Source organism: Hemitrygon akajei, chromosome 8, assembly GCF_048418815.1.
Source record: "Hemitrygon akajei chromosome 8, sHemAka1.3, whole genome shotgun sequence".
Classification (NCBI taxonomy): domain Eukaryota; kingdom Metazoa; phylum Chordata; class Chondrichthyes; order Myliobatiformes; family Dasyatidae; genus Hemitrygon; species Hemitrygon akajei.
In genome coordinates, this window is record NC_133131.1 from 46035356 (window position 1) to 46056058 (window position 20703).

The 20703-nt window shown below is 39.9% G+C and overlaps 1 protein-coding gene across 2 annotated transcripts in view; it reads left to right on the forward strand.

Annotated features, from left to right (window-relative positions):
- Window positions 1-1582: 1582 nt before the first annotated feature.
- Window positions 1583-20703, forward strand: part of taf15 (TAF15 RNA polymerase II, TATA box binding protein (TBP)-associated factor) — a 33301-nt gene continuing 14180 nt past the window's right edge. For both annotated transcript variants that reach the window (XM_073053786.1, XM_073053787.1), the window contains exons 1-3: window positions 1583-1672; window positions 4785-4824; window positions 6102-6153. In XM_073053786.1, the coding sequence (XP_072909887.1) occupies window positions 1666-1672; window positions 4785-4824; window positions 6102-6153 (99 nt within the window). In that variant the 5' untranslated portion in view covers window positions 1583-1665. The remainder of the gene's footprint in view (window positions 1673-4784; window positions 4825-6101; window positions 6154-20703) is intronic.

Here is a 20703-nt window from a genome sequence, read left to right on the forward strand (position 1 = left end):
GCGGGATTCAGCAGGTCAGGCAGCATCCATGGCAACGAATAAATAGTCGATGTTTTGGGCCGAGGCCCTTCCTCAGCGGGAAGACGACAGAATAAAAAGGTGAGGGAAGGGAATGGAGGATAGCTAGAAGGCGATAGCTGAAGCCAGGTGGGTTGTCAGATTCTAATTTCCAGAGTTGCTTTGCACTTCAACATTTTTGCACTCTCAGTTAACCAAATCTTTACTACTTTGTAGATCTTTTTTTCTTTGCCTTATGAGGCCTTTTAAACAAGTACTCAACTACTTTCTTCCACTTGACCATGTGGGTTTCCTCTGGGTGCTCCAGTTGCCTCCTTACCAAAGGTGTACTGGTTTATAGGTTAATTAGTTTGTAACTTGTCCTGTGATTAGGCTGGGATTAAATCGGGGGATTGCTGGTCAGTATGGACCGAAGGGCTGGAAGCTGTATCTCAATAAATAAATATTGGGGATTGGGTCAGCAAGATTGTTCTTTGAGAAAATAGCATAACCTGGACAAGCTGAATCACCTCCATCTTTGCTTTTAATTATGTAAATACTTTCATCTGTAGCCTGGTAACAAATCTATTTGATAAAGCTCTCATGAAGACGTTTAGATGTTTTACTGTGGCTGCCATACAAATGTAAAGTGCAAGATGCCTTTTCATATAAATAGAACAGAGCAATACAGCTCAGGAACAGGTTCTTCAGCCCATTTGTCTGTGCCAACCGTGGTGTCAAATTATCCTGATCATCTGCCTGACCATGGTCAATATTCCTGTACTTTCCACCTGTCCACGTGTCTGCTGAAATGGCTTACAAGTTGCTATTCCACCACCTTCCTTGACAGCATGTTCTAGGTACCTACCACTTCCAGTGTAAAAAGTCTGCCCTGCTCATCTCCTCTGAACCTTTCCCTGCCCACCTTTAAGGCTAATCATTATAGTATTTGATATTTTTACTTTAGGGAAAAAAGACTCCATCAATGCCTCCCGTAATTTATGAACTTCTGTCAGATGATCCTTCAGCCACTGATGCTTCAGAGAAAACTTTCCAAGTTAGTTCAACCTCTCTTTATAGCTGATACTTACTAATTCTGACAAATCTTTTCTGCACCTTCTCCAAAGCCTCATTCCAGAACTGCAGACAATAAATACTCTAAAAGAGAACCAATCTAAACCAAGTTTAAAAAAAATAGAAACTACACATGATATAGCAACACATTGGACAGTTAGAACCAGTGTTCATTGATCATGAAGCAAGCCCACTTGAACGCAGTGCACCTGTCCATTAGCCACCTCCCCTCCCCCACCCTCACGTGATTGTCGCCGGATCACGTGGGCTTCAGCCCGCGCTTGGAAAACCGGAACAGTTGGGTCATATTGGGACCCAGAACTTCACCGAAGGGAGTGCCCATAAATATTTGGGGCCAGTGATAGGTGGGAATGTACAATATCATCTCTTCGGAGGTTTTTAGAGGGATAATTATACAGTTTTTTAACTTGCGGATATTTATGGCTTGATGTGTGTATCGGCGGTGTGCTGGGTGTTATTTGTGACTGTTCTTTTCCCCCCCTCCGGCGGTGGGTGGTCGGAGCCACCTTTAGCGCAGACTCAGTAGGCGAGAGGGACCGAGTCAGTGAGGCCAGATCACCAGTTGCCGAAATTATGTCGGGTAAGGCTGAGTCTAGGGCATCGGGTAGCGGGCTGTCGCTACCGTTTGTACCCGCACACCCTGCCGCACAGCGACGGTGCCTGGTATCCGTCAGCAGGCTGCTTGTGTTGCCCGGGGTGGACTCTTGTCCGCCGGGTGGTATGCCGCCTTTCGCAGCGCTCGGCGTAAAGCTGGTTTCGGTTGAAGCCCTGTGGCTCCCACCTTATTGTCCGAACGCTCTGGCCGGCTGCCTGGCGAGGATACGCCACTACAGCCCGGCGGTTCGACGGTCGTGACGCAGTTCCAAATGTGCAGCTGGTAGGCCGCCATTTTACGGAGGACCGGTCGGTCAGTGTGCCGCCTCCCTCCTTCCCCGAATCCCAAGTCAGGGCACAGAAACCCGCCGCAGATTGGTCTGCCAGGTGCTGGAGTAACTGGTGCTTATTTTAGTTCCTATTCCCTGGGTGCTTCTTGTGGCCTGAGTACGACACAAATTCACAGTTAGGTCTCTAGGGGGGCTCCCAGTGGAGTTGTCCCATAACCCTCCTTGTTTAGATCCCCATGGGGAAATTCAACTTTTTTCCAATGTCCCATACACTTGTTGTAGCAAAACTAATTACATACAATACTTAACTCAGTAAAAAATATGATATGCATCTAAATCACTATCTCAAAAAGCATTAATAATAGCTTTTAAAAAGTTCTTAAGTCCTGGCGGTTGAATTGTAAAGCCTAATGGCATTGGGGAGTATTGACCTCTTCATCCTGTCTGAGGAGCATTGCATCGATAGTAACCTGTCGATGCAATTTACTAGTTTACTAGTGCTCCTGCAAATAGTTCTCTTTCTCAGAGGCCCACTCTTTGTGATGTGAGAGTAAACGTGTAGGTATCGAGAACGTATTAAAACTGAAGTCAAAACTTGTTTATTTCTTACAAAATATTGAATATCTGGATTTGAGTTCAGTCTGAAGTAAATTGGGAGTGTTTTAAATGTGCAATTAACATCGGAAGTTTTATGATTGGGAGAGTTACAGGGGTAAGGAATGGTGTTAAGAAGTGCAAAGCATTGACAGTGATTCACGTAGTCGAGTTCATTTTGTTATATACGTGTATAATCATGTATATAGAAACAAGATCATATTTCTCCAGACTAGGGTGCAAAGCACAGTAGTACACATAACACAGAATAACTTATGAAGGTAAGGATAAAATCCACTGATGAATCACACATATCAAACTAAAGTTCATAAATTAAATACTGTAAGTTATGGAACAGATTAACCAGTGACACTTGAAATGTGATGTGGCAGGGAGTTCAGAGGCCTAAGTTCCTTCCATCAGGCCATATTTCCCATTCTGGCCGTGCTTCTTGTTATGCATCAGAATTTGATGGTAGAAAGAGGATGCTGGATGAATGGGTGAGATCCTTAACAGGGTCCTGCATATGCAGTGCGCCTGATAAATGTCCCTGATGGATGATAGGGAGATCTCTATGATCCACTCAGCTTTTCTCCCAGTCCTTTGTAGGGACTTCTAGTCCTCTGGCTGCTCTCATACTAGATGGGGATGCAATGTGTCAGGATGCTTTCAATCGCGCTCCTGTAAAATGCAGTTAATATGGGGCTGGGTAGTTTTGCTTGCCTCAATCTTCTTCGGAAGTGGAGGTGCTGCTGTGCCTTCTTGTGTGGGGAGGTGTTATTTAAGAGAGCAGGTGAGGTCATCCGCGATGTGAACTTCAGGAACTTGGTGCACTTAATACACTCAATGGAGGAACTATGTATTTTTAGAGGATGATGGTTCATCTGCACTTTCTTGAAGTCCACAATTACTTTCTTGGCCTTCTCTATGTTTAGGCTTAGGTTGTTTCTCTTGCACCAATGCACCAGCCAGTCCAGTTCCTCTGTACTCCATCTTGTCATCATTGTCGATGATGCCATGGTTTGAGCTGAATCCTGTGACACAGTCATGCTTCACACAAGTCTGTGTGTAATGGAATTGGTTCTTATAAAAGTGAATATGTTGACCCTCTACTGTTCTTAGGGCTAGATTTGGATGATTGCATACTTGTAGAGGAACATATCTTGCGAATTTTAAGTACTAGGAGACATTCTAGTTGGGTTGGTTATGAGAATTATTTGTAAATTGATGTCTTGCCAATTCAAAGTCAAGATCAAATTTATATTCAAGTACACTTAAGTAGTTTCAACATCACAGATGAATAGAATCATAAGCAGCATTTGCAATAAAATCATTAATCCTGATGAAGAGTCTCTGCCTGAAGCTTTAACTGTTTATTTCCCTTCATAAATGTTGCCAGACTTGCTGAGTTCCTCCAGCATTTTTCCTGTGTTGCTTAAGATTCCCAGACTGTCGTGTTTAGTCGAAATTATACACAGGTTTTACAATAACATAACTAGAGCAATGACACAAAAGTCCATTTTGGTGTAAAGTGTTTATTTGAAAATTATGGTTTCATGTTAATAAGGAAATAAAGTGAAGGAATAGTTAGGATCTTAATGTTAAAATTTTGAATATGCACTATGACTCTTTAAGTCTGGCTCTCCTCTCTCAGTGAAATAGATTAATTTGTCTGACTGAATTCCTGAAGAGTCCATGATTGGCCCTTTCATAATCTCAATTTTGTAGAAGTTCTAAATAATGGGAATTTGTACCTTGTTTGCTGCATGAGTTAAGTTTAGCTAGAGGCTATAATTTTTTTTATTATTTTAAGGCTTTCAGATGTTCTAAATGTAATGCCTTTATTTAAAATGACAAGGTTGCATGTAGATTTTTAGTTTATCATGGCTTTTTTTTAGCAATTCCTGAAGATTTTGGGGTGTAATTTCCTTTTAGTCTGTTTTCCATCAATTTAAGCAGTTTTTAAATGTATTTGTGACAGTGATCCATTAATTTTTTTTAAAAATTCAGTGCAATTTAAGATCTGTATGGGTTAGTTACCATTTTAACCACCAGTGTTTACATTTTCTCATTGTGTTTCCCTGGTTCTTTTCCCTTGGGGGAATTTGTACGTTGATGCTTATTTGTAAGCGAAAATGTTGTAATTGACTCTGATACTGGACAAACTTGAAAGATGATTACAGAAGTATGCTGATTTTCATTTTTTTTGAGCAGATTATGGAAATTACAATCAGCCTGGAGCTCAAGCACAAAGGTATGCCTGTCTATATTTTAAAGATAAATATAGTGAGCAGTTAGGGGGTAGGGATGGAATAGTGGAAAGGCACAGTAATTTTGCAATATCTCTGTAAGTCGGTTGTGGTCCTTCACCTGAATTATGCTTGTGAAGGTCCTAAATAAGCTAATGCTATCAATCTTTTATCTAGTTGTATTTGCCACTGGTTTAAAAATATAACTAATATGTGTAACGGAATAGAAAAGTGCCAGTTAATTAGTGGCTTATTTTAAATTCTAGTGTTTTAATTACCTAACACTTCTACTAATGGCTATGAACTGCAAATGATCTGTGATTATTAAGGGGAGAGCAATTTAGGGAAATAGATTTGGGGCTAATGATCTAGAATGATGGGATCGGTAAAAATTAATCACTTTTGCTCTTCGAACAAAAGACCCTGATTCATTTAGTTGCTTGTTTGCTAGATTCAAGATTACAGCTTTTGAAGAAAAAGACATCAAATCCTACGCTTTCAAATTAGTGATTAACTCTTCAATGTTATTTTTGTCATGGCTGAAGAGTTATTATTTAATAGATTTAAGATGCCTGGGAGCTTGTCTCTGGCTTTGTCAGGAAAATTTGATCATATAGAGTGAATATAATTTGAAATGAATAATTTTGAGTGGTGAATTCATTCAGTTTTCAACTGAAAGTAGTAGTTAGAGTGAGGGGATGGGGAAGGTGGAAATTACTGCATTTCTCCCAAAATCTGGCAAAGACTTCACTAATCAAATAGCAACACCTTGTACTATTCTGTATACTGAAGACACACGGATTTATAGTGTAAGGGTGATAAGCTAACTTGGATATACAGGTGTCCCCCTCTTTACAATGCTCTTTAGAGCATTCCTATGAAACCTTTCTTAAGCCGAAATGACGCAAAGTGAAGAACCATTAATTTATATGGGAAAAATTTTCGTAAAAGCGAAAATCCTCTTTGTAATGTGAAAACAGGTTACTAATGTAGGTCTTTTGTAAAAGTGAAGTGGCATAAAGCGAACATCCGTAAAGTGGGGTACACCTGTAGATCTTGACTTTCTGTTTAAAATGAAAATTCTTTCTTGCCATGACAAGGCTCTGCTAATAAGATTTTTTCCAATGCTCCTTCAAGAAAAACCTGTGACTTGAAAGCTCTCCATGGTTTGCCTTATGCCACTTCTTATGTCTTATCATAGGTTATTTCTGATGAATGTACAAGTTCTTGCCTAACTTGTTCTCATAATCTCACCTTTGTTCATGTGTTTTCTTTCTTGCAGCTATGGAGGCTACAGTGGACAGTCAAGCCAAAGTTATGGACATGCCTCACAGGTTTGTTAAATGTATTAACTTTGGTTTGTCAGTGGTGACATGACCATATTGTAAGTGGCCTAATCTTGACGACCAGTGACTTTCTGGTGTCACGTTTGTATTTTTCCTTGGGGTTGGACCTTTACTGTGATCTGGAATACAAGTTATTGGATAGTGGTTCACTAATTAGTCACTTTTCTCAGTTACTGAATTGTGGAGGCTCCATATTTTATACTGACCAGAAGACTGGAGTTTCTGAAAACTTGCAAGTTAAATAGCATAATTTTAAGAGTTATTTCAATTGCTCTAGTGATTGTTAGGAACTAAGCCTGACTTTAAGTATTGTTAACTACAAGTGTTCTGATTAAGGCAAGGGAATTTTTGTAGTTGGTCTTATTCTTGTGAAGCTCTTAAGAAGGGAAGGTAGCCCCACTGAAGGGAAACTGAAAGGATGTTGCTGCAGAGGTATTTAGATCTAACAGATAAAAGAGCAGATAAGTGGCAAATGTCAGAGAGAGACTATAAAATAGTAGTGGGGTCTTTCAATTTCCCAAATATTAACTGATTGCCTTAACATTTGAAGGAATTTTTGAAGTGTGGTGAGAAAGCTTTTTGACAGTAATTAGACCAACAAAGGGAGGAACATTGCTGGACATCGGGGAATGTAACTGGTCAAGTGGAAAAGATGTCAGTTGGGACGCATTCTGGAGATACTGACCTACAGTGGCTGTATATTTTACAGTAGTTGTGGAAGAGGATAAAGGTGCATCAGTAAGGTCTTGTATTATTAACATAAGAGAGAACTTTGGCAAAGGTAGATTGGGACCATCCACTTGCAGGTTAGTCTATATCTGCATTTTGGGAAGCATTCAAAGAAGAAATAGCAAAAGTTCAAAGCCAGCATATTCTTGTAAGAGTAAAACCCAGAGGTAACATGAATGGGGAATTCTGAATGCTTAAGTTCGGATGGAGGCGAAAGAAGTATATGATGGATAAAGGGTAGTATTGACAGGGGAGATGGTGTTAAGAGTAGGGAGGTGTTTAAAAAGGAGATTGGGAAGGCTGAGGATCATAAACACTGGCAGACAGGGTTAAAATTAATCTGAAGTATTAAGGGCAAAAGAATCACTAGAATAGTAGGAATCCTTGGTGTCATTGTAGACAATCTGTGGTGCAAATGAACACCTCTTTATCAGTATTCACAAAAAGTAACAAGCTTAGTGGGAGAATTCAGTGAAGAGGTATGTAAAGGTCTAGTGCACACTTCCAAGACTGCACAGGATTTATCTCGACTTGCTGCAGGAAGGAGGTAAGAAATGTTTGCTGGTGCTGTGGCAGAAATCTTTAAATCTTTGGTCACAAGTCAGGTAGCAGATAATGGAAGAGGACAGAAGTCCCATTTCAAGAAAGCCAGCAGGAAAAGTCTGGTTATTATAAATCGGTAAGCTTTAACATCAGTGATGGGGAAGGTGCTAGCAAGAGGAAGGAGTAATGATCATTTAGAAAGGCAGATACAGTCAATGTGGTTTTGTCAAGCTTATACTGTTTGATAAATTTGATTGACTTCCTTGAAGATGTGACAGTGTGTCAATGAAGATCAGGGCAGTAGATGTGATTTACATGGACTTTAGTAACAAATATCCACAAGTTGAGGTCCATGGGATCCAGGACAAATTGGCAAACTGAATCAAATGTTGGCATAGTAGTAGAAGATGGTGTGATGGTAGAAGAATGTTTTGTGATTTGGATGTCTGTGCTGTGGAAGGTAGTATTGGGGTGCAAGTGATTATAGATGTCTTGGTGAAGTGGGCTAGAAAATGGCAGATTGAGTTTAATTCTGACAAATGTGAAGTGGTGTTTTTTGGTGTATTTATGAGGCTGAATGAACATCAGGAATGTTACTGCCTTGAGCATTGAGGAACAGAGTGATCTCAAATTATAAATCCATAAATTTTTGAAGTTGGCAACACAGATAATAAGGTTTTGAAGGCATATGGGCTTTTCCCCCCATTTGTTGGAGCCTTGAATACAGAGATAAGTTCTGCTCCCAACTTCACAAAACCTGGTCAGACCAACTAGAGTACTGTGTTCCGTTCTAATCACTGCTGTATGAGGGCTGGTGAGAGTGAAGAGGAGATTCACCAGGATTTTGTCTAGGATAGAGTAGTTCAATTCAGAGGAGATGCTGGAATGGAGGCTAATGTGGAGCATGATTGCTGTGTGTGTGTACACCCCCCCCCCCCCCCCCCATAGGCTTTAGGTGTCTAGATCACCATTTAAATTGCTGGGGCACAGAAGGCTATGGATCAATTGCTGGGAAAGGGGATTAATATAGCAAGGGTGTCCACTGGTCAATGTCGACAAATTGGATGGATTGGGTTGTTGCCATGACTGGCTACTAGGACAGCCTTGTCAAGAATTTTGAAATTTTGCTCATGGGTCATGGCTGTCTCTGGTATTTACAATATTAATCTCTGGACTGAAGAGGTACTTGAGAACTGATTGAGTTGGGTCAAGAATAACGTCCAAACCTGACTGGGTGTAAATGGCAGATTTTCCTTCCTGGAATGTGTTTAGTGGTAGTTAGATACCTTAATTCCAGATTAATTGCTTAACTTTTAAATTCCCTTGTTGCCATTGTGGGATTCAGGTTTGTCTGGTTCAGTTGTCCGGTATGAACTGCTGTGCCTTGGTGTTTACAAGTTCTGTGAAAGCAACTGCTTGACTCCCCATGCTTAGTAATGTAAAATTGTTGCAGGTTGCATGTAGTAATATTTTGGCATGCTAGCATTTTGTGCACCACTTAGAGGTGCTTGATTTGGCATTAAGATGGGATTGTTATTAATTTCAGCTGGCACTTTAATACAGTTTGAAGTATTAGATTAATTTTAAGCCTGAACATATCAAATACTTTCAGTAAATATCTCTAACAAAATAATTGTAACGTGCTGAGATTTGCTGTCTAATTTTTCAAACATTTTTCCATTGCACCAATCTACATTGCTCAATCTACACCTTTAGGCTTGGACTCTTGTGCTTCGTTCTGCAGGCTTCAGCACATGCTGAAAATGCCCTTTTACCCTTTTAAATTGAACTATCCCATCGTCATGGTGACCTTTGGATCCCATTTTGGCAGGGCTCCAAATTTAAGATTCTTAATGGTGTTCAGTTTCTCCCATAACCTTCCACAATGTCCTACAATCTTGAAGTTTTGCTTTCTCCTCATTCTGGATTCCCATTGCTTGCACCTCCTATTTGGGTGCCTTGGCCCAAATTCTCAAATGTCTTCCTTTCCACACCCTACTCTTTCTTCCCCGCCCACTCCACCCAACCATTTCAAAGACATTCCTTTAAAACTTAGATCCTTAACTAAGCTTTCAGTCTCCATTCTGGTATATTCTTCTGTAGTTTGGTGTCAGACTTTGAGTTATGGATTTCTTTTAGCATCAATGCAAATTTATTATGCTCTGGCAGTATTTGGTTTAAGTGTTGCTTGGAAACCAGTTTAAGAATCTATTTAGGCTAATTTGAAAAGGTAAACTAACTTACAACCATGTAATTTAAGGTGTGGTTTGCTTTAACACATCTTAGAATTAGTAATAGAAGGTAATTCATACTTAACTCATGCCTGACAATCCTTAGTATTTACACTGGGTGCAATTGTATCTGTGTTTGAGCTGTAGTTATTTACTGCTGACATAATTGTACTTAGCCTTTAACGATTGTGCACGCTTCAGTTTTTCCATGGCTTTTGTTACTTGTTGTCAGTTGCCCTTCAGTGATTGTTTTAAATTTCTTCCAACCAACTCACTTGTTGATCATATAGACCATCGAAGTATTTTAATATACTCTTCGAATTTTCAGTGAGCAGCAGGCACTTGCACTAAATTCAAGTTCAGCAAGCAGATATGTGTGTTCCTTGCTTTGAGGCCATGAGAATATTCAGAGCACCTTGAAATTGCAGCAGAAACTTTTAGTGAGGATGTTTGGTGATAGGACCTCCCAGACATGATTTGCATTGACAGTTCCATGGAGAACTAAATTTGTAAAGGAATTATTTGGCCTATCTCTTGATTGTCGGTATGTTCTTAAGTTCTTTTGTTCCATGCTAAATACCCCTTTTTTTTTGTCTCTCAGTTATAGCTAACTTAAATGCAATCATTAATCTGGATTCCACTGTTTCAGAGTTGCTGAAATTAAATTTTTGAGTTCGTAAGAAATTGGATGAAATAGATTCCTGTTTATAGTCATTGCCTATTGTAATGCATGCAATTCCTTTGCTTATTCCTTCCAAGGACAGGGTTTTTTTTACAGTGATGATTTAACTGGATTTTCTATCTGAAGGATGCTTTTTACATGATGGAAGCTAGAATATTATAAAATCCAGCCTCCCACTTTGCTTTCAATACTTCTCCAGATATAACAACACGACTGGGAAATGTGCCTGCTGAGCAGCATTAGCTCAGGCCACTTGGTACCTAATTTCTGCTAATCAGCAAGAGGCTGGCCCAGAAGGTTAGGTTACATGGGATCCAAGACTTCTGGCAAGCTGGATCCAAAGCTGTCTTGTTAATACAGGTAGAGAGTGGAGGTCAATAGCTGCTTTCCTGACTTGAAGATTGCAACCAGTGTGTACTGCAGGGATCAGTGCTGATACCATTGATTGTTATATATATCTAAACTTTTTGGATGTGAATATGAGAAGATAAATCTCAGGGTTGTGTATTCTATCCAAACTTTAATGTACTTTGAGTTACAAGCTGGTGGACCTTGCATCAATAGTAGAGAAGGAAATTATTGGACTAAATTTTCAGGGACAGGATTTGTGTTCCCATGGAAAGGCAAGGACTAATTAGAGGGATTCAACACAGGCTTATGAAGAGAAAATCTTATTTCATAAATCTGGAATGTTTTTGAAGAGGTAATTTAAAAAAAACTTGATGACGACAGGGCAATAAATACGGCTTGCATGGTCTTTGACAAGAATTTTGACAACCTCCATATGGTAGGCTGGTTCAGAGAACGTCAGTTTACACGGATCCCAGATGTTTTGGCAAACAAGATCCAAAAATGGCTTTTTGATGGAAGTAGAGGTTAGTGGTCAAGAGATGCCTTCTCTGACTAAAGTATGCAACCAGTGGTGTACTGCGAGGTTCAGTGCTGGACCCATTGTTTGTCATGGATGCCTATTGGATGAGAATTAGGTGGACTGATTAGTAATTTTGTTGTTGATGGATTGCCCTTAAGGATAGATAAGAGCATAGATTAATTAGAAAGTTGGGCAGACCAGTGACAAATCGGATTTAATCCCAGCAAGTGTAAGGTAATGTATTTTGGGGTGGCAAATACAAACAGGAGATAGTTTTAAAAAAGATAGCAGGGACCTCTGAGTGTTGATAGACAGAAGAACCTTGGGTGAAAGCTCATGGCTCCTTAAAATGATGTCACAGGTGTATAAGGAAGTAACAAAGGCTTTCATAAAATGAGACATTGACTGTTAGGGTTGGCTTGTTATTATCCAGTTTAAAAAAAAACATTTGTTATGCATTTGAAATATCATGTACAGTTCTGATTGTAGATTGCCAAAGGATGGCAAAGTATACAGAAAAGATCCATCATGTTGCCTGAAATGGAAGGCTTTAGTTACAAGAGAGAACAAGGATAAATGGTTTATTCTCATATCGGAGTCTGAGGGGTAACTTAGAAGTTTATAAAATTGAGCATAGATGGGTTAGATAGATTTTCCCTCCTGTGTGGGAGAGTCTAAAACTAGAGTTGTAGGTTTAAGGTGAGAGGGAAGGAATTTAGACGGCATGTCTTTTTTTCAGAGTGTAGTAGTTATACAGATCAAGCTGCCAGAAGTGTTAGAGGCAGATACAGTTACAACATTTAATAGGCATTTGGACAGTATCATAGATAGAAAGGGAGCTGATGGATAAGGATTAATGCACATGAATGAGTTTAGTGTAGCTGGGCATTGTGATTGTCATGAGCACCACGGGCTGAAGGACCTGCTTCTGCGTTATACAATTGACTTTTTATGTTCCCCATATGTGGTTTATTTGGTACTTAGATTTCATAAAAATTCAGCTGTGTTGATCAATGGTTTGCTCAAACCACAAAGCTTTGAAACAAGCATTAATTTAGTGTTTAAAATAAAATGGCTTTGGCATGCTGTTTTGGAACTGCTTTATTTGCTACAGTTCTTTACTGGAGGCACTAAATTGGGTTTATAGACTAACTAAAATTGTCATTTTTTTTGTGGAACTGTGTATGAAATATCTATCAATTACCTGTGAAAGATTGCACAAGTATGCAAATTGAGAAATTATTTCAAGATGGCTCAAGGACTTCAGAATAAGGATATACAGAATCTACATTTTAGCTATGGAAATCTCAGTGGAGGAATGCCCTATGACTGTAACGAAGGGCTGTACTTTACCTCTTAATACTACTGTACTGAGCTTCACGTCGTTCTCACTTCTTCCTTTCAACCAATGTGCCCTGACAAGCAAGAGACGCCCTACAAAGTAAAATCTCATTTGTTAAATTTTCAAGGTGAAGCCCTCAGGAAAGACCATTATAGATGTTACTAAATCTTTAGTGTTCCAGGACACAGTTCTTTTCGTTTTCTCAAAGGCCCTCTTCAGCATCAAGTGAAGATTTTGAAACCTGGGCATTAATTTAGTGTAAAGATCCTCAGCACTGGAAATTAAAGGAAATTGAAAATCCTGAGCAATTGCTCTTAGTCATAGGGTAATAACAAAATCAAAATGGATCCTTTGGTCTTCCTTATCCATGTGGAGTATTGACCTTCTGTAATTGGTATGTGAAAAGTTTGGCACTGGTGTGTCCTCTGCCAAAGATCCCTTGTCTGCTAACATAGGTTAGTGGTCATCTTGGCATTTATCATTTTTTTTAAACCATTGTGGCATCTCAAGACTTCAAGCTTAAATAGGTCCATGTGATGCCACCAGTGGGCCAGTAAGGATGTGTGTGTGTATAAGATATCATTTTTAAGGAAGTGGAATTTTTGGAGGCTTATAGGTTTGGAGTAGCCTGGAGAAAGTCTTAGAAGCTGTTTTTCTAAATGTAAGGCACGACCTGCCTTTGACAAAGCCATGCTGACTATTCCTAATCATATTATGCCTCTCCAAGTGTTCATAAATCCTGCCTCTCAGGATCTTCTCGATCAGCTTACCAGCCACTAAAGTAAGACTCACTGGTCTATAATTTTCTGGGCTGTCTCTATTTTCTTTCTTGAATAATGGAACAACATCCCCAAACCTCCAATTCTCTGGAATCTCTCCGTCCTCATTGCCAGAGGCTCAGCAATCTTCTCCCTTGCCTCCCACAGTAGCCTGGGTATATCTCGTCTGGTCCCAGTGACTTAATCAACTTGATGCTTTCCAAAAGCTCCAGCACATCCTCTTTCTTAATAACTACATGCTCAAACTTTTCAGTTTGCTGTAAGTCATCCCTACAATCATCAAGATTCTTTTCAGTAGTGAATACTGAAGTAAAGTATTCATTAAGTACCTCTGTTATATCCTCTGGTTCCATACACACTTTTCCATTGTCACACTTGATTGGTCCTATTCTCTCTCGTCTTATCCTCTTGCTCTTCACGTACTTGTAGAATGCCTTGGGGTTTTCCTTAATCTTGTCCACCAAGGCCTTCTCATGGCCCTTTCTGGCTCTCCTAATTTCTTTCTTAAGATCCTTCCTTCTAGCCATATAATCTCCTAGATCTCTATCATTACCTAGTTTTAAAAAAAAATTTTGAACCTTTGCATAAGCTCTTCTTTTCTTCTTGACTAGATTTACAACAGCCTTTGTAAACCATGGTTCCTGTACCCTACTATCCTTTCCCTGCCTCATTGGAACGTAACTATGCAGAACTCCACACAAACATCCCCTGAACATTTCCACCGTTCTTCCGTGCACTTCCCTGAGAACATCTGTTCCCAATTTATGCTTCCAAGTTCCTGCCTGATGGTCTCATATTTTCCCCTTACTCCAATTAAACGCTTTTCTAACTTGTCTGTTCCTATCACTCGCCAATGCTATGGTAAAGGAGATAGAATTATGATCTATCTCCAAAATGCTCTCCCACTGAGAGACCAGAGACCTGACACCTGACCAGGTTCATTTCCAAATACGAGATCAAGTACAGCCTCTCCTCTTGAAGGCTTATCTGCATATTGTGTCAAGAAACCTTCTTGAACACACCTAACAAACTCCACCCCATCTAAGCCCCTCACTCTTGGAAGATGCAGTTCGATATTTGTCATCATGACAACCCTGTTTTTACAACCTTTCCAGAATCTATCTCCCTATCTGCTTCTCGAAGTCCCTGTTACTATTGAGTGGTCTATAAAAAAAACACCCAGTAGAGTTATTGACCCCTTTCTGTTCCTAACTTTCACCCACAGAGACTGTAGATAATCCTCCATGTCTTCCTCCATTTCTGCAGCTCTGACACTTATCTCTGATCAATAGTGCCATGCCCCCACCTCTTTTGCGTCCCTCCCTGTCCCTTCTGAAACATTTAAAGCTTGGCACTTGAAGTAACCATTCCTGTCCCTGAGCCATCCAAGTCTCTGTGATGGCCACAACATCATAGCTCCAAGTACTGATCCATGCTCAGCTCATCGCTTTGTTCATAACACTCCTTGCATTAAAATAGACACGTCTCAAACCATTGGTCTGACCGTGTCCCTTCTCTATCACCTGCTTATCCTCCCTTTTGCACTGTCACCAAGCTTTCTCTATTTGTGAGCCAACCACATCTTCCTCCATCTCTTCAGTTTGGTTCGCACCTCCCAGCAATCCTAGGTAAATTTGAGGCTCCGGACTATTATCAATGTTAATGTTTATTATCAACACTCAGGCTTGCTATTAAAGGAGAATAATTTTTTTTAACACAACTGCTCAGAACAAATTTTTGGGGGCTGGGGGTTGTGGTTCGCAGGGGAATAAAATAACTGGTAGAGTGGGTAGATTGGTAAGAGACTGCTTGTACGTTTCACTTGATATTTTTAGACAGTGATTGTAATTACTTGCAATTTTAAATGTTTAGGTTTTTGAGTATAATTCTTGAGCTCTGGCATCTAATCAGAGTTTCTCCAATGAATTTAATAGGAGCACTTGGCATGAGCAAAAGTTTGTAAATATCAGATTTTCCCACAACTTTAACCCCAGTGTAAGCTAAGGGATAATTTTCTATGCTTCATTGGAAGAAACAAGCATTTGAAGGTAGAAACAATTTATTGTTAGCTTAGTGGCTGTCCAGGACCACTGGTTGCGCCTTGTGTTCTGCTGGGACCCAGTTTTCTTGAAGACTGAGCCCTGTTTGGTGCAGCAAGGAGGAATAGACTACAGAGGAATCTTGCTTGGTCAATGGAAGATTTTTTGAGTCTAAGACACAATGTTATTAGAGGATTGCTACATGGTAAGATTATAGGTTGAGTGATTTTATTAATTCCAAGGTCTTTCAGTAGTACTACCAAGATCAACAAAATATTTAGGAGGAATTGTGCATTTGCAAAACACATTTGCACTCTGCCCCGCAACAGTTGTTTTCATTAGCTCCCAGAGTTGCTGAGAGCAACAGAAGCAGAGTCTTGGAGCCTTCATGAAATAAAGTATACTTAATGCAAGAAATGTTCTAGTTGCATACCTATAATCAATACCATTCTTTTGACAATTGGTCTTCAAGAATCGAAATGTTAGCATGGAGCCTTGGTGTATATTGGGAATGAATTTCTAAATAATTGGAGCACGTTTACTTTCATGGCTGCATGGGGGGAGTGGAGATACTGGATGTGATTATTCGCTACTGTAAAGACTTTAATATCAGTCACAATCTCTGGTTTCAATCAAAACACAATAATTTTGGCTAAATTCATTTGAAGGAACTTCCCAGATAGACCTGCAGAAATACCATAGCTCTTGAACTAAAATAAATGCACTCTTCCTATATAAATATTAAAGTGCTTGGGTTCCTATTGTAATCGAATACTCTTCTCCCCTAAACTGGTTATTGCTGAAAACATTTGGGTGCTTGCTTTTTACCTTTTGCCTCTCAGGTTATTTAGTTTGGTCATATTTGGGTTCCTTTGACTATTATAGTGTGTTCAGTGATGGAACATAACTGAAGTCAGTCATACTACATATGATTTTTCCATATGTAGTGGTCACGCAGCTTTATTGAGAATATTGTTTTTAACTGAGGTTCTGCATTCTTCAGAAAAATTTGGAAAAGGTTTGTGAACCTGGTTTTCTGCACAACCTGCCTAAACTAATAACACTAACAATTGTACACTTTTTGTTGAACTTGATGAAAATGCACACTATGTTTGGAGGAAAAAGGGCACTGTACACCATCACCAAAACCTCATCCCAGTTGTGAAGAATGATGGAAGGAGCACCATGATGCCATCCCCTTCTCGCAATATCTCCGTCTCTGCCGCATTTGCTCTCAGGATGAGGCTTTGCATTCCAGGACGAAGGAGGTGTCTTCCCTTTTTAAACAAAGGGGCTTCCCTTCCTCCACCATCACTGCTCTCAGACGTATCTCTCCTATTTCATGCATATCTGCTCTTACCCCATCCTCCCACCACCTCACTCGGGATAGGGTTCCCCTTGTCCTCACCTACCATCCCACCAGCCTCCGGGTCCAACATATAATTCTCCATAACTTCTGCCATCTCCAATGGGATCCCAGTACCAAGCACATCTTTCCCTCCCCCCCCCCCCCCCCCTTCTGCTTTCTGCAGGGATCACTCCCTTCGTGACTCCCTTGTCCATTCGTTCCCCCCCATCCCTTCCCACTGATCTCCCTCCTGGCAGTTATCCTTGTAAACGGAACAAGTGCTACACCTGCCCTTACACTTCCTCCCTCACCATCATTCAGGCCCCAGACAGTCCTTCCAGGTGAGGCGACACTTCACCTGTGAGTCGGCTGGTGTGGTATACTGTGTCTGGTGCTCCTGGTGCGGCCTTTTATAAATTGGTGAGACCTGACACAGACTGGGAGACTGTTTCACTGAACACCTACGCTCTCCGCCAGAGAAAGCAGGATCTCCCAGTGGCCACACATTTTAATTCCACATCACTTTCCCATTCTGATATGTCTATCCATGGCCGCCTCTATTATCAAGATGAAGCCACACTCAGGTTGGAGGAACAACCTCTTGTATCCATCTGGGTAGCCTGCAACCTGATGGCATGAATGTCGATTTCTGTAACTTCTGTTAATGCCCCTCCTCCCCTTCTTACCCCATCCCTTATTTATTTATTCCCCCTTTTTTCTGTCTCCGCCTCTCTCACAATCACTCTTTGCCTGTTCTCCATCTCCCTCTGGTGCTCCCCTCCCCCTTTCGTTCTCACTAGGCTTCCTGTCCCATGATCCTCTCCCTTCTCCAGCTCTGTATCCCTTTTGCCAATCAACTTTCCAGCTGTTAGCTCCATCCCTCCCCCTCCTGTCTTCTATCATTTCAGATCTCCCCATCCCCCTCCGCGCGTGCATGTGTGTGTGTGTGCGTGTGCGTGCTTTGTGTTTTGGAATGGCCAAGTCAGAGACCAGACCTTAACCCAATTGAGATGCTGGAATCCCAGAAATACTGATGCTGAAAGTTTTATTGAATTGACTTTATTTCTTAAGTCCTTCATATACATGAGTAAAAATCTTGTGTGCAATCTATAGTAATTTATAATACTATGTATAATAGGACAGTCAATATAACATAGAAATATACTTGTATCAGATGATTAACCAGTCTGATGGCCTATATGGAGGAATAGTCTAAAATTCCTCCTTGCTCTTGTGCAAGTCTGATCAGTAGCTACAGGAAATGTTTGATGGAGGTTATTACTGCTAAAGGATGTTCCACCATTTATTAAATACAAGGATCCACCTACTTTTTCCAGCCTGGACTGTGAATAATTAAACTGTGTTCAACAATTGCTTGTGTGTTATTAGTCTAGGCAGATTGTGTTTGTCTAATATTGTGACTTAGATGAAGATCAGACCATGTTTTGTGAGTAATGCATAAAACCAGGTAATTGCAAAGAGTTCACAAACTTTTTCTTGCAACTGTATAATGTCTTTCTTGACCTTAGTTCCAGAATGCTTTGTAACTTTTAAGTAATTCTTGAAATTTGGTTGATCTTAGTAGCCAGCTTGTGCAGAACTAGGACTTTTTAAAAAAAAAACTGTCGCTGCATTTGTTTATTGCCATCCCTTTTACTTTTTTAATTCTATCGGAGCATCAGATTTATAGAACCTCCCCTTGTGTAGAAGAATGATTTGTTTTTATGAGAATTCTTCACAATATTTCAAATTGTAAAGTAAGGTTTCATACCACTGAAACAGTCTTTAATTTCTGGAAGTGAGCATTTGGTGCTTGGTTTTGTCTCATCATTATTGCACATGAATTTCCCTACTGCTTGATCTGTCCTACTCTGGTTTTTAAATTTCCACACTGTGGCCTTAATGCAAAGTCTTGCATGACTGCATTAAAATTTTATGTAACAATTGTAGACCACTTTTTCAAAGTATATTGATGTCTTTTAGCGCAGTATTCCCCAGTATTGATCACGACCTTCAGTTTTAGTACTGTTGATGCAGCTATAAAGTTTAATAGCTGAATCTGCACTGCAGTTTGATCAAACCTATTTGATTTCAATCTCCTGAGCTTTAATTGGCTATCCATAGTACGGGATGACTATTTGGAAAATGATTCAGTAAACTGTTTCAATCTAGTTCGAATGCTGTTGACAAAACCACCTTGACAATGTTTTATTTGAATAGCAAACACGAGGAAATCTGCAGATGCTGGAAATTCAAAACACACTCAAAATGCTGGTGGAACGCAGCAGGCCAGGCAGCATCTATAAGGAGAAGCACTGTCGGGTCTCGGCCCGAAACGTCGACAGTGCTTCTCCTTATAGATGCTGTCTGGCCTGCTGTGTTCCACCAGCATTTTGTGTGTGTTTTTATTTGAATAGTTCGCCATTCACCAAGTTGTTATTTTAAATGGCCTAATTTGTCTATTTCTGTCATTACAATTAAAGATGGCTTCCTTTATGGCCTAGTCTTGGTACTTAGAGGGGTGAAACTTGACATCTTATTCTTTTCTTAACATTTTTGTTTACATGTCAAAAGAATTTGAGCTTTAATTTTAAACTTCTGGTCACAAATTTTCCTTCACAGGTTCAATAACCTGCCCTGGTTATAGAATGCAAAACATCTATGAATTAAGTTAGTTAGATTGATCACTGATTTGGTTGAATCTTCTATCTTTGTTCAACTCTGCTGTTAGAAATCTGCAAGTTAGCAATCTTGCTGTCTGATCATCCTTTTGGATATCACTTGTATTTCAAATGTCTTGCTAGCAAATTCCAACATCTTTATAAAGCATTAAATAGCAGTATCTGACAAGCCCATGGGTTGAAATCATGAATTTCCAGCCACTGTGGACAGTTGAAGGCCAAGGCCAGCTATAGCTGGAACAATTGAGACTGAAAGCTCCATGGTAGTACAGGTGTGTGCTGCTTAACATCTGATCGCATATACGTCCGTAGTCCCGATCGGAGAGCGTGACGTAGTGGACATAACCAATCTCGTGTATCGCGCATCTCTTGAGTGTAGTAGCATTATCTCTTTCATTTTCTTTCAAAAATATTACAGTAAAGTGCATCATGGCTTCCAAATGCAGCAAAACCACTCCTAGTGATAGCAGCAGCAAGAGGCAAAGGAAAAGTATTGATTTGGAAGTGAAACAAAAGGTTATTAAACAATGTGAAGGTGGAAAACCAGTGAATGCTGTTGCTCGGGATTTAGGCGTGTCACACTCGACAATCACAACGATCCTGAAAAAGAAAGAAAAAATTCTAGAAGCTGTTAAAGGATCGGCTTCACTGAAAACTACAAGGTTCACGAAAATGCGAGAGGGACCTATATCAGATATGGAGAAATTGCTAATGACATGGATTGAGGACCAAACACAAAAGAGAATCACTCTCAGCATGTTGACGATCACTGCTAAGGCACGGAGCTCATTCGAAATTAATGAAAAAGCAGGATCGAGTTCAGTGCTAGCTCTGTGTGGTTCAAGCACTTCAAGTAATGTTTTTCGTTGCATAATGTGAAAGTTAATGGTGAGTCTGAGTGCTGATGAAGAAAAGAAAAAGCAAACTAGGCAAACAACACTGGACACATTCCTGAAGAAGTGGAACACTATGAGGAAGTTGAGAACAGTGATGTGGATGATCCTCATCCTCTTTGATAAATTGTGTGTGTTATAGGCTAAGAAAGTGTTTACATAAAAGTTTAAAAAGTGAAAAAAAATTGAAGTTTAAAAAATAAAAATTTTGTGTATGTATTATAGTGTACAGTATTCAGTTTTAGTGTAAGTTCTTGGCTATTTAGTCAATACAGGTACACTACAGTACTCGATATAGGTTTATTAAGTATATACAGTAAATGGTGTTCACGTAACATCAGATTTCACAGAATGTATCGTGGACGTTAAGCGACGCATACCTGTAAATGAGAATTACATT